The sequence below is a fragment of the Gracilinanus agilis genome, chromosome 3 (assembly GCF_016433145.1).
Source record: "Gracilinanus agilis isolate LMUSP501 chromosome 3, AgileGrace, whole genome shotgun sequence".
Lineage (NCBI taxonomy): Eukaryota > Metazoa > Chordata > Mammalia > Didelphimorphia > Didelphidae > Gracilinanus > Gracilinanus agilis.
Window position 1 is genome coordinate 491,652,528 of NC_058132.1, and position 19,180 is coordinate 491,671,707.

Here is a 19,180-nt window from a genome sequence, read left to right on the forward strand (position 1 = left end):
ATTTGGGGTAAGTGACGTCAGCAAAACAGTGTATGATAAACCCAAAGAGCCCAACTTTTGGGACATGAATCCACTATTTGACAAAAACTGCTGGGAAATTTGGAAAACAATATGGGAGAGATTAGTTTAGATCAACATCTCACACCCTACACCAAGATAAATTCAGAATGGGTGAAAGACTTGCATATAAAGAAGGAAACTGTAAGTAAATTAAGTGAACACAGAAGAGTGTACTTGTCAGATCTCTGGGAAAGGAAAGATTTTAAAACCAAGAGTTTAAAAAAGTTACAAAATGTAAAATAAATATTAAATTAAAAAGATTTTGTACAAACAAAAACAATGCAACCAAAATCAGAAGGGAAACAACAAACTGGGAAAAAATCTTTATAATAAAAAACTCTGACAGAGGTCTAATTACTCAAATATACAAGGAATTAAATCAATTGTATAAAAAATCAAGCCATTCCCCAATTGATAAATGGGCAAGGGACATGAATAGGCAATTTTCAGATAAAGAAATCAAACCTATCAATAAGCACATGAGAAAGTGTTCTAAATCTCTAATGATTAGAGAAATGCAAATCAAAACAACTCTGAGGTATCACCTCACACCTAGCAGTTTGGCTAAAATGATAGCAGGGGAGAGTAATGAATGTTGGAGGGGATGTGGCAAAATTGGGACATTAATGCATTGCTGGTGGAGTTGTGAACTAATCCAACCATTCTGGATGGCAATTTGTAATTATGCCCAAAGAGCTCTAAAAGAATTCCTGCCCTTTAATCTAGCCATACCATTGCTGGGTTTGTACTCCAAAGAGATCATAGATAAACAGACTTGTACAAAAATATTTATAGCTGCACTCTTTGTGGTGGTGGCAAAAAACTGGAAAATGAGGGTATGCCCTTCAATTGGGGAATGGCTGAACAAATTGTGGTATATGTTGGTGATGGAATACTATTGTTCTCAAAGGAATAATAAACTGGAGGAATTCCATATGAACTGGAAAGACCTTCAGGAATTGATGCAAAATGAAAGGAACAGAGCCAGAAGAACATTGTACACAGAGACTGATACACTGTGGTAAAATCGAATGTAATGGACGTCTGTACTAGCAGGAATGCAATTACCCAGGACAATTCTGAGGGATTTATGGAAAAGAATGCTACTCACATTCAGAGGAAGAACTACAGGAGAGGAAACACCAAACCAAAACAACTGCTTGAACACTTGGGTTGATGAGGACATGATTGGGGACATAGACCTGAAAGGACCACACCAATGCAGCTATCAATAATATGTAAATAAGTCTTGATTGATGACACATGTTAAAACCAGTGGAAATATGATTTAGCTATGGGGGGTGGGAAATTTAAAGGGGTGAGGGGGAAAGTCAAAACATGAATCATGTAACCATGGAAAATTTTTCCAAAAATAAAAAAAAATTTATAAAAAATTAAAAAAAGAATGAATGATGACATATGGACAGCTGACATGCTCCCCTGAGACATGTAAAATGTTAAAAGACATAGAGCTGGGTTTCTTAACCTTTTTTCGTCATTAAGTGATTCCCAAGTCAAGAAGTCCTGAGTTCAAATCTGACCTTAGACATTTACTCACTGTGTGACTTTGGGGAAGTCATTTAACCTCTGCCTACCACAGTTTCTTCAACTATAAAATGGGAACTGTAGGAAATATAAGTAAGGGTAATGGGGTCACCAGGGATGTTAAATAAAAACTAGGTGATTTGTGAGTACACACAATGGGATTTATGAGAGACTAGACCTGGACATGAAGACCTGAACAGCCAAGCTACTTCTAACTGACAAAGGTCAGTTAGCCAATTGTCACTCTGGCCAGAGGCTTTGAATCCAACAGACAAGGTAACAGGATATAACTGGGTTTAATTATGAACAACTAAAAGGTGGGATAGGGATATCTACTCTTAAACCTTAAATCTAATGACATAACCCACAGGGAAAGGAAAGAACTTATTTCTACACTAACTTAATAATCTAAACTGACAGGGCCCAAGGAGCAGTGGAGTCTCTGGGTGACTGCCTCAGACCTGGAACCTGCCAGGTTTGAGTAGCTCAGCTAGGGGCTTTGTGGCTTTGGGATTCTCACTGCAATCCACTGATGATCTCTGGATGCCAAGAGCCAAGGTTGTCTCAGGTACCAAGTAGGGAGGGTTTTGCTTGAAATGCTGTCCACCAGATTCTCAAACTTTCTCCTCTTCCTTCGTACAGGACTATTGATCTTCTCTCTTTGCTAGATACCACCACTCAGGATCCCAGGGGAAAATCAGGAAACAGGATGTCCTTTTACTCTGAGTGCTCCCAGCTCTAACCACAGTTTGTGTTAACCCCAAATGGAGTCCTTCCCAGAGCACAAGTCACTTCTTCCTGCTCCCTCATTCCATCCTGGAATTCACAGCTCCAGCTCTTTCCTGCTAGATACATCTTAATACCTAATCAATAACTAATCTTATCTTCCTCACAACAGAACAAATAACACTATATAGGATTATTTTGAGGATAAAATAAGAATATTTTTTAAAGGTCTTAGGACATTGCCTGTCATGTAGTAGGTACTTATTAATTGCTAATTTCCTCTTTGTAAGGATGGGATTTGGGCAAGGGGGATGGGACCAAAGGAGCCAGAGAAAGCAGTTGCTGACAGTTGCTGAAGTTGCTGACAGTTGAGACCAGAGAGGATTCTGGGAATTTCTCCAAGGAAGAGGAGGGAGGAGAGGTCTTCCAGTGGAGGACTGGGAAGAGGGAGGAGGAGGACAATCCAGCTCGGATATAGTCCTGAGGGCTTCCTGGGGATCCTTCTTTTGGAAATTGAAACCCTGATTTCCTGATCAAAGCCATCACACCTCACCCATCAAGACTTCAACCATCGAGTCAGCTAAGTTTGCATTTTGGGAGCACTCTTAGTCTCCTTCACCCATTACCCAACCTTGCTGAGAGACCCCATAGGAATTGTGAAGAGGGCACCCCCAAATCCCTCTGCTCTTCACCCCTTTCCCCAATCTCTGATTTAAGAATAATAAAACAAACAAACAAACAAACAAAAACATTCATCAGACAGATAATGCTCCAGGGTGCCTGAGAGATAATAAGGGAGAGGGGAATCACAGCTTGATCTGGCTGCCTCCATCTTGCAGCTGGACCACCTGCTGTGAATTTAACTGATCAGGGGGAGGTTTGTGTGAACCTCGCCCTTATTCAGGATCAGATTGGGGTACCACATACCTCCTCTTATAGGAAAGCCTCGCCCCCCGACTCCTGAGGGGCAGCACGACCATCCAGGTCACCCTGTTTCAGAGTGACACCCCCTTAAAATCTTCCAGTGTATATTTAGCCCCGGGGGAGTGCTGGAAGAGAGACTCACCACACAGACTTTCTCTATCTCCCTTCTATCAAACATTCATGACTGGCCTTTTTTATTGTTACATCTTTCTCTCTTTTTTGTGTCCCTTTGTAGTCTGGTGAAACCTTAGAATGTTTAAAAATGAATACAGTAAAATGCACAGGATAACAAAGCAATTAATTTATGTTGAAATAGTTGCTACTAACATAGTTGAGTTTTTTAATGTTTATGGACTTCAGGTTTAGAACCCCTGACCTAGAGGAAGACCCTTAACTGGTTGGGCACATGCTCAATGGAGGATTTCTAGGGGGTCGAGAACAAAAATCGTATAGGATAAGAAAACTTTAATGAACTATAATTTTTAGAGTTGGTTGGAGTACCTACAATTTAGTCATAGGTTTGCTGAAGTTTTGGGCCTCACAACCTGGTGAGGTTGGTTTTGTAAGTAGTATTATCTCCATTTTACATATGAGCAAACTATGCTATTCTATACTGTTTTTTTTTTTTAAATAAGCAAATGAAGAATAAATGCCTTGCTCAGGGTCATACAGCTAGGAAATGTCTAAGGTCAAATTTGAACCTAGGTCTTCCTGGAGCATCAGTCTTGGCACTCTATCCACTGTGCTCCCTAGCTGCCCCCTACTATTTTGTTGGATGATTTCATCAGTTCTCATAGATAGAATGATAATCTCCATGCTGGTAATCTACTTATTTTAGATCTATCCTACACCCACTTTTCTATCCCCAATCTTTCTTTTGATGACTGTCTTACATTTCTAATTGTTTAGAGGACATCTCAAACTGTGGACAACTTAAACTCAACAAATTCAAAATGGAACTCATTATCTTTTTCCCTAGACTCTATCATCTCCTTATTAATTATAGAGGATACTACCATTCTTATTAATGTAGAGGGTACTACCATTCTCCCAGTCACCCAAGTTCCTCACCTAGGTGTCATCCTTCCCTCTTCCCTCTCTTTCACATCCATACCAAGTCCTCTCAGTTCTACCTCTATAACATCTCTCATTTAGATCCCCTTCTTTCTGACCTAGCCACCGCCCTGGTCTAAGCCCTTATCATATCAGACCTGGTTTATTGCAATAGCTCTCTGTTTTCCTTCCTTGAGTCTCTTTTCCTAAATCTCTTTTACTCAGATCTCAGATTGATCTTCCTAAAATGCATGTATGACCCTTGTCATCTTCATATTCAGTAAAATCTAGGGGTTCTCTATCACATCCAAGATCAAATATAAAATCCTCTTTTTGGTGTTCAAAGACCTTAATAACCTGACACCCTCCTTTCTTTCTTACCTCTAATACCTTATTCCTCCATTTATATTCTGAGAGCCAGTGACTCTGAGTTTAATATTCCTCCCACAAGACATTTTACCTCCGGACTGGGGGAATTTTCTTTCTTTCTTTTTTTAAAATTCAATTTCTTTTATTTTTTATTTAAAATGTTCTTCCTTTTCCTCCTCTTCCTCTTACCCATTGAGAAACCAAGAAAAATAAAAACCCATTATAAATATGTATGATCATGCAAAAAAAATTTCAGCAATTGCTGTGTTCTAAAAAAAGGAAAAAAAAGGAAGAAGGGAAATAAAGAAAAAATGAAAAAATGAATGAATGATGAAAGAAAGAGAAAAAAGAAAGAAAAAAGAAAAAAAGGAAGGAAAGAATATGCTATAATCAGCACTGAGATGTCAGTTCTTATCTGGAAATTGATAGCATGTTTCATCATAAGTTCTTTGGAATCATGGATTGTACTTATATTGATCAGAGTAACTAAATCTTTCAAAGCCAATTATCTTTATAATATTGCTATTACTATATAAATTGCTCTCTTGATTCTGCTCCTGTCACTTTGCATTGGTTCAGAAGAGACTTCCCAAATTTTTCTTGAACCATCCCTATCATCTTTTCTTACAGCACAATGGAATTTCATCACATTCATATGCCAGAACTTATTTAGCCATTCCTTAATTGTTGGGCATGCCCTCAGGTTTCAATTCATTGCCACCATGGAAAATGGCTGCTATCAATATTTTTATGTGGGTCCTTTTCTCCTTTCTTTGATCTCTTTGTAGTATAGATATAATAATGCTATTAAAGGGTCAAAGGCAATGTCCAATTTTGTAACCTTAGGGGAATAGTTCCAAAATGCTTTGTAGACTGGTTGGACTAGTTCACAGTTCCATCAATAGTGCATTAGTGCACCTATTTTCTCACATCTTCCCCAGTATATATTATTTTCCATTTTTGTCATCTTAATTTGATATGTATAAAGTGCAGTATCCCTTCTGCATCACAGGAGTTAAGGACTAAGCACAAATTTTTGTCCTGTACCAGAGAAGTCTAAATTGTTTCTTTTCCTTTTTCTTTTATAGGATTAATGGTATGTTATATGCATTTATGAATTTCTAAATTTTTTAAGGTATCTCTACATTTCTAGCGTTTGTGTCGTATGTTGGCTTTAATGTTCTTTTAACAAAATTTAAATTTTTATTTATTTTAATTTTTAAAAATTAATTGTGTATATTTAGGTTATCAAAAGATAAAATATGTTCTTTTAGACAATACCTTATATATTTTATGAATTTCTGAGTTTCTAAACTTTTTTCTGTGTCATCTACTGGTCTTTGAGTGACATCTGTGACTTCTGTAAAACTTCCCCAAAATTTGCAATTTCTAATGCCAAACTGGCATATATTATATATTCCTTCTTTCCTTCCTTTTTCTCTAACTCTCCTATCCACTTCAACTCTCCCCTTATGAAATTCCATTCTTATCAACTCTCACATACTTCTATTTTTGCATAAATCATCTCTTTCTTCTCCATCTGCTTCTAATTAGAATACAGATGAAAGAGACCTCAGATATAAAATCCAACCCCTTCATTTTATAGAGAAAGATAAGAAATCACTCCTGGCTATGTAGATTTGAGAGTCATTTACATAGGGGTGTTGATTGAAGCCTTTGGATTTGAAGAAACCTCAGAGAGAGAAAATGATAAGTTTAGGGGCCAAGAGCAGAGCTACTGAGATCAAAGGGAAGGATAATAAGAGGAGTGAAAACATGGAGACTTCTAGAAGAGTGAAGGGAGAGGGAGATGTGGGAATGAATAATAGATGGCCTCAGTCTGGAGGCATTGTGATACAGTAGAAAAAGCATTGAATTTGGAGGCAGAAGACCAAGAGAAGAGAATACTTAGGTGGGTCATGAGAACTGCTTTCAAATATGGTTTGGCTTAAGGATAAGCTTCATTATGTTTAACTCATAAAGGCAAAACAAGGAACCCAAAGTGGAAGCTGCAGAGGTAGATCTCAGCTTTAAGCTACAAAAAAGATTTCCTAATAAGATATAGCAGTCCTAAAGTGAAATGGTCACCTTAGGAAAAAATCATTAGAGATCTTCAAACAGAGAGTGGATAATGATGGATCTGTTTGGGCCTGATATCTCTTGTATCTCTAGGGTCTGGTTAGCCTTATAGCCAGGACTTAGAAGGTGTTCATCAAATGTTTATTGATTGACTGATTGATTGATTGACTCTAGTCAATCTGGTGCTTGTGACCCCATACCCTGCTTCTTTATTGGCACTAAGAAATTATTACTGATTGTGAACTAACAATATTTCCCTTCCCAAATCTTTTTTTTTTTTAACACTTACCTTCCATCTTATAATCAATACTGTATATTGCTTCCAAGGCAGAAGAGCAGTAAGGGCTAATCAGTGGGGGTTAAGTGACTTACCCAGGATCACATAGTTAGGAAGTATCTGAGACCAGTCTGAGCCATGGACCTCCCATTTCTATGCCTGGCTTTCCATCCATTGATATACCCAGTTGACCCCTTCCCAAATGTTTTGAATGTAGATTTTGAGGAATAGTAGAAAGTGACAGTGACAGCTATTGGTTCGTGCCTTTAAATTACAATTTTTATCCTGCACAAGCTGATAGGTAACTCTGGTTTTCAGATTGATTGCCCACTTCATATTCCATTGTAATGCTGAAATAATTTTTATGCTGTTAATCTTCTAGAGTGCGGGCTTCCAAGATTCATAATTCAGGAGAACCTGGTCCATGAAAGGTTCCTGTTAGGGCATAAGTAAAGGTCCATAGTACCCTGAGATGGGAGAGTCCCCCAAAATTTCAGAAATGGACCTTCAGAATGTGCCTTGCATCAAAAAGCAAGACTGGCCAAAAGAGGGAGGGAATTACATAAAACAACACTTGTTGCATTTTTTGGCTTCACTCCATTCATAATGGGAAATAGATTAGATGAGATGTCTGGCATTATCTAGCCAAGCATGTTATTATCCAAGTTTGTCAATATTCCAAGTCATCATATCAAAGCTGATTAAAAGTGTTTTGAAGAGGCAACTTGTGTAGTGTGGGGAAAGCAATGGATTTGGAGCCAGAAGATGAGAGTCTAACATTTGCTGCTTAACCTTGGAGAAGTAATTTAATTTTTCTAAAGCTGTTTCCTTTTCTATAAATGGGAATAATAAAATTATACAATTGATATCACAGGGTTGATACAAGGGGAAAGGTTTTGTAAACTAAAAAAATGACAGACATATGAGCTATTATTATGGACATAATCTCATTCAGGTAAGAATTTCAGTTTAATACTCTTTTGAGATGGTATGGAGAAGCTGAGGTCAATATTGATGGAAAGAGTATCCATACTGAAACTACAGACCATTCAAAGGAGGACTGCCTTGATTATACAAATAACAGTTATCAATGTATTAATTTGATTTGTGTGCATTTTGTAGATTTTTTTTTAAGCCATTACCTTCTATCTTAGAATTGGTACAAAGCATGGCTTCCAAAGCAGAAGAAAAGTAAGGGCTAAGCCATTGAGGTTAAGTAACTTAGCCAGGGTCACACAGCTAGGAAGTGTCTGAGTTCACATTTCAATCTGGGACCTACCATCTCTAGACCTGGCTCTCTCTCCACTGAGCCACCTAGATGCCCCCATTTTGTACATTTCTTGCCCCATAGTTATTATATTATATATATTTATTTATTAACTATGGAATTTTAGTCTTCATAGGATCATAGATATGGATGAGAACCTAGAGGCCACTGATTGCAAATCCTTAATTTTACATACATGTAAACTGAGGTTTAGAGAGTTTAAGTGTCCTTCCTATGGTTATACAACTAATTAGTATCAGAAGGAAGATTATGAATCTGATTTTTCTTGGCTTCAAGTCCAGCTCTCTTTCTACTCTGTCATGCTCCCTCAAGAACATGAAAAAACCTTGTAAAGAATAAAGTACAGAAAAAAAATTCTGAAGCCAATTTGCAGTAAATGTTCCCCCTCTTCAAATTCCTTCTAAATATTATGTTTACTTCTTTGTGTATTTGTTTCCCATTTGTAGAACATAAACTCTTTGAAGTCAGGGTCTATCCCAGTTTTGCAATGGTCTCCCAGAGCCTACAGTGTCAGTTGTTATTGTTGACCTTGGTTTCCTTAGAGAATCAGTGGCATCAAATCTTGCCATGTACATTAATTGGATTTAAGTAAGGCAAAGTAGTGGAAAGTCATCAGCCTCACTGTCCCTTCCAGACTCATTAGTCAAATGGCAAGTCTGGACATTTGGAGATGGCCTGAAATGTAGTAGATGACTTTGGTGTCTTCAGTGTCTGACCAAGTGCTCTACAGAGCCTCATGACCACTGAAACAAACTGTTCTCATTTGCTCATTCCACCAAGAGAAGTATTCACATACCTTATCCCCCTAACTTGCCAATGGCTTTGAGGCTTGTCACTTACTCTCAGCCTTATTTATTCCATCTTTCAAGACAGTTTTACCAAGCTGTGGCTGATGGGCACACTTAAGCTTCTTGGAGCCACTGGCCTGAAGGAAAGAGGGCTAGTCTTGAAGGCAGGAAAAGTTGGTTTCAAGTTCAGCCTCCGAAGCACAGTGGCTGAGTGACAATAGGTAAATCTCTCTTAACCTCTCAGCATTGAGGATAGCTTTCTTTAAAACAAGACCAATAACCAATGTAAAAATAACCCTACTTTCTGTCTTAGTAACAACTCTAAGAGAGAAGGGTAAGAACAAAACAAACAGAGTTAAGGGACTTGCCCAGGGTCACATAGTCAGGAAGTGTCTGAGGCCAGGTTTGAACCAAGAACCTCCTATCTCTAGACCTGGCTCTCAATTCACTGAACCACCTAGATGCCCCCATTTAGAATCACTTCTAAGACAGAAGGTAAGAGTTTAAAAAAAAAAGGAAAGTCTTTGCCTGATTTCAAAGGGATAGTTCAATACCAAATTAATTATTTAAATAATATCATGAAATGGGAGGAGCTTTGGGTCTGGAACCAGGAACATAGGTTTGAATTTCAGCTCTTCTGTTTACTACCTCAATGACCTAGAGAAAGTTACTTAGAGATTCTCTCTGGATCTCAGTTGACTCATCTATCTAATAAGCAGGCTGACTAAGGCAAGAACTTTCAGGTTTTCTAAAGCATTCATTGTTTAAAGCAGGACTAAATGAAGTAGGATAAAATGGAAAGTATGTTGCTTTTTGTTTTCATTGGATCTACATTTAATTCCTTACTATCCAGTGCTTACTATCTCTGAGTTTATTTAAGTCACCTAACCTTTATGGGAATCAATTTCCTCATTTGTAAAACTGGGGTGTGTGTGTTTGTGAATGAGTGAGTGAGAGAGAGAGGAAGAGAGAGACAGAGAAAAAGAGAGACAGAGAGAGAAATAGAGAGACAGAGACAGAGACAGAGAGACAAAGATTGGACCATGAATTCCTTTCTGTTTTCCATCAATGAATCATCTCTTTGTTAGGTACCAAGATTATACATCTTTCTCAGTAAATCTGGACACCATACCCATATCTTAGAGGAGGTAGAGATATCATTTTGTAGTTGAGAAAGAATGGTGCTGTGTCTCAGTGGCAATAAACTGTCAGCAGATCAGAACCTCTACTAGTGACACCAGACAATCCACACTACCTGCAGAAATCTCCTGCTGCTTCTGGCAGGGTCAGGGAGGCAACTGGATTTTTCATCAAGTCAGCAACAATGTTGTCCTTTGGAGTCACATAGAAGAAGGGAATCCCAGTGCTATTGTTGAAAGGTCCATCACTGATGGGTAAACAGTTCCCAAAGGGCACACCCTTGATCTAACAAATATAAAAGAAAAAATTTTAATGGTGTGCTATGGTATGAGCCTTTATTGCCCATTAGGAGATGTTCTAGTAGGAATTCTGAATAATAATGACAATAATAACATTTATATAGTGATATAAAATTTATAGAGTGTTTTACATATATTATTTTATTGATATTTAGGGGGAGAGATGTTGCTGTTCAGTCATTTTAGTCATTTCTGACTCTATGAAACCATTTTGGGGTTTCTTGGCAAAGATACTGGAGAGGCTTGCTATTTACTTCTCCAACTCATTTTTCAGATGAGAAACTGAGGTAAACAGGGTTAAGGACTGGGCCCAGAGCCACACAAACAGCAAGTACCTGAGGCTCATTTTGAACTCATGTCAATGAGTCTTCCTGATTCCAAGCTCAACAATCTATCTACTGTACCACCTAGCGGCCTTTGTGACTCTTGTGCTAATGGATTTATCAAGACAGGGTGATTTCTGACTCCACTATTTCCTCATACTTATATCAGGGTGAAAATTTTAGCAATGGACTTAAAATTTTGTCCTAATTCTAAGTTCTTACAGAAGACTAATTTCTGCATTCATCATCTTATCCAATAGCCTTTGGATCCCAGGAGTTGTTTTTTGTTTTGTTTTGTTTTACCACTTTTCCCCTTCAGGCACTACTCTTTGTTCATTTATTCATTGTCTTGTTATCGCATTAGCCAAGGCTTAGAGAAAAATTGTTTCAGTTTTCTACAACTTATGGGAGTATGCTATGCTAATTTTGTCCCTGATCATTCACAAGCAAGCAATTTCTTTTTAATTTAATTTAATTTTTTACCAGTTATATGTAATAAATTCCCATATACATTTTCTGAAGTTATATGATCCAAATTGTCTCCCTCTTTCCTTCCCTCACCCCCTCCTAGAGCTGGCAAACAATTCAGTCTGGTTATATTTGTATTATCATATCAAACATATTTGTATATATTGTTTACTTTTGTAAGTGAATAATCTTATAAAACCCAAACCACAAAACACATACCCAAATAAACAAGTGAGAAATCATATTATTTCATCTCCATTCCAAATGCAACAGTTCTTTTTCTGGAGTTGGATATCATTCTTTGTCATAAGTCCCTCAGAATTGTCCTGGATCATTATATTGCTGAGAGTAGCTAAATCTATCACAGTTGATAATTCTATAATATTATTGTTACTGTGTACAATGTTTTCCTGGTTTTGCTTATTTCACTCTGCATCAGTCCATGATGGTTTTTTCAAAATTATCCTGTTCATCATTCCTTACAGCACAATAATATTCCATCACCATCAAATACTAGTGAGCAGCTCCTAAATAATTACTCAAATAATGAAGTAATAGAACCAGCAAAATGTTATTAGAAAATATGTTACTTTATCATGGATTTGGCCATTAAATGATGCATCATTTTCTCTGTCACATAGATATCTAGAATGTAGGGGCTGGTCTTGGTTGGTTAGGTGTTGAGTTGTTAGGTTATGTGTAGGGTAGGGATAGGAATAGAGATTGGACTTATTTAATTGATTTAGGGAGTTATTATTAAGGAACACCTCTACCAGGTCAGTCTGGCCCTTCCTTCACACTTACAGTCTTAGAAAATTGCCTAAAACAATAAAACGACGTGTCTTGTCCAGAATCACACAGTCATTGTATGTCAAAGGCAAATTCTGAAATAAGATTCTCTTGGTTGCAAAACCTACATGTGTACTTATAATGAGGAATTGTTTTAACTTTGTAAGAAAGCTCATTGTTAGAAAGCCTTCTGCCATGAAGACATGATTGTAAACTTTCTGACTCATTTTTATGATAGGACATGATTTTTAACTGTCAAAATTGGTAAGAAGGACTATTATAATGCTAAATAGCATGACTTAGAATCATGCAATTCAAGCTTCTACATTAAAAAAACAACAACTTTTATCTTCTGACTTAGAATCAATAATAAGTATTGGGTCTAAGGGAGAAGAGTGGTAAAGGCTAGGCAATGGGAGTTGAGTGACTTGCTCAGTTACAGAGCTAGAAAGTACCTGAGGACCGAATTGAATCCAGGACCTCCTCTTTCTGAGCTTGGCTCTCAATCCACTCAGCTATCTAGCTGACCCCTTTCTACATTTTTACTCACACATAAAGGTTGAGATCTTTACCTAATGCGAAGTATGTATTTCAATTTACTTAAGGTGCACATATGGCAGCAAGAAAGAGTAAATAACTATATTAGGTATTAAGCCATAGCCCATTGAAACTCACCCTAAATGTGGTATTTTCAAATGTTTATATAATCAAGATGTACTGATGATTTTTCATTTAGTTATGATTTAGAGATCATAGAATGCAACTTCTTCATTTTACTGTGAGAAAACTGAGGTCAAGAGAGACATTGTATTTTGTCCAGGTTAACACAGCTAATCAGTAGTAAAATTACCTCTAGAAACTACAATTCTTGCCTTCTCATGTTGTGCCCAGCAAAGAGCACTGGTCCTGGAATCAAGAAGATAGGAGTTCAAATTCAACCTTGGAAACTTACTAGCTATATGATAAGTTATTGAACCTCTGTCTACTTTGCTTCCTCATTTGGAAAATGGAAATAATAATAGCAACTACTTCTAAAAGTTGTCATGAAGATAAAATGAGATAACATTTGTAAAGTGCTTTCAAACATTAAAGCACTATGTAAATGCTACACATTATTATACTTATTTATGTTTTGTTAACAAGTTCTATACCATTTGTTCTGAATAATATTATTTTAATGAAATAGGAATTGTGTGACAATGTATAGAACAACACCAAAATTTTAATTTCCTCAAACTTTCTGGAAGCCATATTATAAGAATTAAATTCTCATTATTTTTTCATGCCATTTGAACCCTTAGATGGAATTAGCACTTGTCTTTCAAGTCGTATTATTTATCATTCAAAGGAGAAGATTTTCTGACATTTGATTCATATTTATGTCCTATTTGATTTCAGGGTGGGAATGGGGAATCTGCTGCTGTTAATAATAGATCTTCATTACATTTGTGAACTTCAATATATACTGTCTTTTAAGAAAGAAAACCCATGAAATCAGGAGTGAAAATGATTAATTTGAAAGCAGTTTTAGAAACCAAGTAAGTCTCTGGCCATTACTTATTTTGCTCCCTTATGCCCTTGACAGGATTGCCTAGGGTAATATTGCAAATGCAAGAAATCTTGCATTACACCCTGAGCAATGAAAGATTCTTCATTTTAGTGGGCAACTGGGGCAAAAGACTAGATGCTCGTTCTCTCTGCCTATCCAGGCTTTCTCTACAGGACCTCTGGATGGATTGCTCTTCTTTCCCATCCCTTCTCTGGCTGCTCATTCAAACTCAGAGCCTCAGTTCTAAGACACCTGGCTGAAGCCTAGCAGTGACCTCAGTCTTGACTTTGCCAGGAGAATGGAAACAACTTGCTCCATTGCTCCTACTGTGTCTTTGACAGGACAGCTCACGTTTCTCAAATGGAATCCTAAGAGTGGTCTTTTGGAAATAGTATTAAAATATATGGGTTAATGCCAACAGATCATTTGTTTCATCCACATGCTGCGTGATTTCCAAGGCAGGGAGAGCTGTTGTGTAGCGTTTCTCCCAGAGCAGCCAGTTGTGATCAACACATCTGCAGACCCTCCCTTAGAGCTGCTAATGGGTAAAGGCTGTCTGTTACAGTCTGTCTGCCTGCCTGCCTGCCTGCCTGCCTGTCTGTCTGTCTGTCTATCGGTAATTAAAAGAGGGAGAATATCCAATTCTTGGCACAGGATAGGATAACTTACCTTTTCCTGGGTAGATATAGTAGCCAGAAAGCCCCAGCTGTTAGTGTGAGCCAGGGATCGGGCAGTCTGGATGAAGTGCTCCTGAGGGGGAAGGCTGCCTGTCCCTTTGACACTTTCCCTTCTATAGGAAAACATCCTAGAAGGAGACGAGATCTGCTTGGACCTCCCAGCCCCTGGTCTGGACCTCAGGCCACTGTCTTCTTTGTAAACAGAGGCGGGGTAGCTCTGCTTCCAGATGCTGGTGGTGTCTTCCAGGAGGGAAGGCAGCGTCTCCTCGTTGGAGGAGCTGTCCAGCTCCTCTTCTACCTCATTGGTGACTGACCAAGAGACTGAGCTCAGGAGCACATATCCCCAGGCAGGAGAAAGCATCGTGCTGCTCCAAAGCAGCCAAGAGAGCCAGGAGATGAATGAGATCCTTGTCCCCAGCAGCCTGTGACAGCAGAACACAGACATTTTTGTAACAACCACCCTGCTCTGTGACCCCCGCAGTCTTACCAAGCCTCTGGAATGATGGCAGCACCCTCCTGTGGCAGAAAGGAGGCAATGCGAAGACAAATTGGCTTTCTTTCTAGGCTTAAAGCAACAGCTTGTGAGGCTTTCTGGTCAGGGACTTGGCTGGGTGAACACCAGCAATCCAAGGGGAAGTTGGTTTAGAATTCTGTATACCCCTATCTCAATCTCACAAAGAGCCAACTAATCTTCTAGTGATCTAGAGTCTCATGAACTAAGAGACTGAAGGTGAAGGGATATCCCATTTGATCCATATTGTGAGGGGGACATTGTATAACAATTTGTTCCTATCTCACAAGTTTTTGATTATTTTCTTAAACTGAGAGTGTGAAAAGCACCCTGAATTTAGAATCAGAGGAAACCTTTCCCTCCTCTGCCCCTTTCAGACTGGGCTTTTGTGCTTTCTTTTCCCTTCTAGGCAGTCCTTGGTGGCCATGATGGGAAGAGAAAGAGTGGAAGGCGGAGATATGATAAAGGCAAAGCAAAACAAAGAAAGGAATGAGTTATGGAATCTTGGAATTTTAAACTTCTTTGAAGTTTCTTCAACTATAAAGAAGAGGAATTTGATCTAGATGATTTCTTTTCCAACTCTCAATACTATTCAACCATGAGCTAGTCTAGTGTTGTAGCTTTATTCTGGTTTCCTATCCTATCTGATTCCAAATTCATTCCTAGATTATTATTATTTTAAGCCCAGCACTTTAAAAAATTATGACTTTTTAAATACTCTCATTACTGGAATCATAAAGTATCACAGAATCTTAGAGATGAGCAAATCCAACCCTTTCATTTTATTGATGAGGTAAAATTAAACAGAGGAGTTAAGCCACTTGCCCAAATTGACACAAATAGTTTGTGACAGAGTTGAGATTAGATTCATAGTCTACTGTTCCCATTTGATGAAATGAGAATCATTCTCCTTCAGAACATCAGAGAGGTTATTCCTAGCTGATGTTGTCCTTTATATCTCAGGAGTGTAGGAACAGATCTCCCTAGGTATATGTTTTGATATTGAGGTTATGCTCATAGGTCGACTAATGCTTGAGGGGTATTAAAAGTTAGTTTATCTAACTTCTTATTATAGGTGAAGAAGGGTGTAAGGGGTGTGCAGGAAGGACTAACACCTCTGATGTGAAGGATTACTGAGCTCTTTTTAGGGCTGCTAATTCACCTTTGGTGTCTGCAAGAACTCTAGTATGCAGAGAGGTCACCCTCTGGCAAACATCATCTTAGTAGTTGGGCTAAACCAGTTGAGGGTAACCAATAGGTCTCAAGTCCATCAGTGACTTAGATGTTTACTCCAAGCATGTAAAGATTTCCCCAGTAAAATGGTGTATGAGAACAATTTGTTCCAATGGCCATAAAGGTGGATGAAGCAGGCACTGTGGAGAGCTTAGAGCTTGGTCACACATTGAAGATGCCACAGCCATCCACTACATTCTGGAACATTGGCCTTCATTATGACTTTTGTCTCACCATTGGACATGGATGACTCTGGAAGAGATAGTGAGGCTGATTACTTTGTGCAACTCTACCTCACTTAAATCCAGTTCTCATAGTATTAGAAATTTTAGGAATCCGAATGGAATAAGAGTTAATAAGACTATCTCTTTTTGTAGATGACATGATGGTATTTTGTGGAAAATCCTAGAGATTCAATTGCAAAGTTAATAGAAACTATCAATATTTTATTAAAGTAGCAGGATAAAAAACATACCCATATAAATCATCAGCATTTTTACGTATTAGTAACAAATTCCTGCAAGAAGAGATGGAAAGTGATATTCCATTTAAAGTAACCACAGATAGAATAAAATACTTGGGAGTATACCTGCCCAAATAAACCCAGGAGCTACATGAATATAATTATAAAACACTTTTTACAAAAAAAAGTCTTATCTAAACAATTGGAGAAATATTAATTATTCATGGATGGGTCCAGCCAATACAATGAAAATTACAATTCTACCCAAACTAATCTACTTATTCAGTGCCATCCTGATCAAGATTGTTTGGCAGAATCTAGGTATAGCCCAATATTTTACATCATTCACTAAGATAAGATCAAAATAGATACATGATCTAAACATAAAAGGAGATATCACAAGCAAATTAGAAGAACAAGGAAAATATTTCCTATTAGATTTATGGATGAGAGGAATTTATGAGTAAATAAGAGATGGAAATCATTGTGAGATGTAAAATAGATAATTTTGAGTACAGTAAATTTAAAAGGGTTTGCATAAGTAAGACAAATGTTGCTAAGATTAGGAAGAAAGCAGGAAATTGGGAAAAAAGTTCATAGACAATCTCTCAGAGGTCTCATATTAAAAATATATAGAAAGCTTTGTCAAATTTATGGAAATAAGGACCATCCCCCAGTTAATAAATGGGTAGAAGATATGAATACACAGATTTCAGATGAAGAAATCCTTTTTTCAGTGCTCTACATTTCACTGTGATCATTCCATATAGTCTAGCCCATACACACTATTCTCCACCCCCCCCCCCACCGGCCTTTACCTTTCTTCTAATAGGTTCTACTACAGGGCTCCAGGAAAATCAGCAAAGAAAAAATAGAAGTGGGTACTCCTGCAGCTGGAGTTAAAAAGGCCTTAAGTTGACCTACATAAAAATCAGCTTACAAACACTGGGTACTACTACCATTACCCAAGGATGAAGTGCATCAGTCCAATCTTCCTTCCATCCCTTTTCCTTCTTCTGCAAACTCAGGTTCTGCTTTCACAACTTCTTTTCAAGGCTGTCCTTGGCAGAGGTGGTAATAGGAGGAGAAGAGTAAAGGAAGAATTTTAGGAGGAGATGTGATAACAATAAAGGAAAGAAAATGAACAAAAGGAAAGGAAATATTGAATCTTATAATTTTAGCATTAGGATTGACCTTAGGGATTATTTTAGGGTTAGCTCCTTGTGTGAGACATGACCCCACAAAATCCTGAGAATAGCCAAACTCAGTTTGGAAATTCACCCTCAAGACTTAAAGAAATCATAGATATTTTACATTTTGTTTTTCATTTTCATTTCCCAACCCTACTCTTAGGATTTTAAGCCAAATTTGGTAATAGAGGTCATCAAGTATTAATCATTCATTTTAAAGATTAGGAAATTGAGGTCCAGAGAGGATGCAAGATATTACATAGGTAATAAATGGTAGAGATGGAATTGGAATCTGGTTCTTCAGACTCTAGTTTCAATGTTTTTCTATTAAGGCATGCTTCTGCAAATCTTTTTTACTAAAGTTCTTAGTAATGGTTTTAGAAATTTAGATACTTTTGACTGCTATTTAAAAAAAGAAGGATTCTGATCTCTAGAAGGAAATTAATTTTGATTAAATGAAGGTACTAGTCCTCATCTTGCCTATGTCATCTAGTTAGGCTTTAGTTTTGATGTGTGTTTATGGGAAAGAATGCTCTATACTAATTAAATCAGTGATCTTTTGAAACATGAAAATAAAGATGTGGGTCATCTAAATATTCCTCCCCAAATCCATTCTAAACTCAACATTAGAAAGTAAGCAAAATTTAGTTAATTAACTATTCAATTACTATAATGATGTATTCATTCTATTTCTATGATGCTGATGGGAAAAGGAGGTGGGTGGTTATGGAGCAAGAGTGAGGATATTATATAAATAGCTCTAGTTTTGGTACTTAAAGGATACAAAAAGACAGAAGATATCCTTCAGTGCATTGGATAAATCCTCTATAAAGGGTTTTGGGGAAGACAGAAATAAGAATTGTATATGACAGAAATGCATGGATGAAGTTGTGATGTATATTCTTAGGAGTATTTTATTCCCTTTAATCCTAATGCCTTCTTTCTAGTGATATACTGTACATTGTTGTTTAGCCACTTTTTCAGTTGTGTCTGACTGTTGTGACCCCATTTGGGGTTTTCTTGACAAAGAAAATGTAGTGGTTTGCTATTTCCTTCTCCAGTTCATTTGACAGATGAGGAAATGGAGGCAAATAGGCTAAAGGGACTTCTCCAGGGTCACATAGCTAGTGTTCGAGGCCAGATTTGAATTAAGATAAGTCTTCCTGACTTGAAACTCAGCATTTTATCCACTGTGCCACCTCACTGCCCCATCCTGAACATAGTTTGTTTATATATTATTATTTGCATGTTGTTTCCCCTGTTAGATTGGGAGCTGCTTGAGGTCAGGGACTGTTTTTTTTTTGCCTTTTTTTGTATCTAAGTGCTTAGTACAATAACTGGCACACAGTCAGTGCTTAATAAATTCTTATTGGCTGACTGGCTGACTACATTGATGAAATTATGAATCTTTTGAAATTATTGACTACCT

The 19,180-nt window shown here is 37.5% G+C and overlaps 1 protein-coding gene across 1 annotated transcript in view; it reads right to left on the bottom strand.

Moving 5' to 3' along the window:
- Positions 1 to 14,799, bottom strand: part of CREG2 (cellular repressor of E1A stimulated genes 2) — a 67,847-nt gene extending 53,048 nt beyond the window's left edge. Inside the window, exons 1-2 of the mRNA XM_044667036.1 lie at positions 14,347 to 14,799; positions 10,365 to 10,534 (exon numbers count right to left, since the gene is read on the bottom strand). Of these exons, the coding sequence (XP_044522971.1) occupies positions 10,365 to 10,534; positions 14,347 to 14,799 (623 nt within the window). The remainder of the gene's footprint in view (positions 1 to 10,364; positions 10,535 to 14,346) is intronic.
- Positions 14,800 to 19,180: the final 4,381 nt, after the last annotated feature.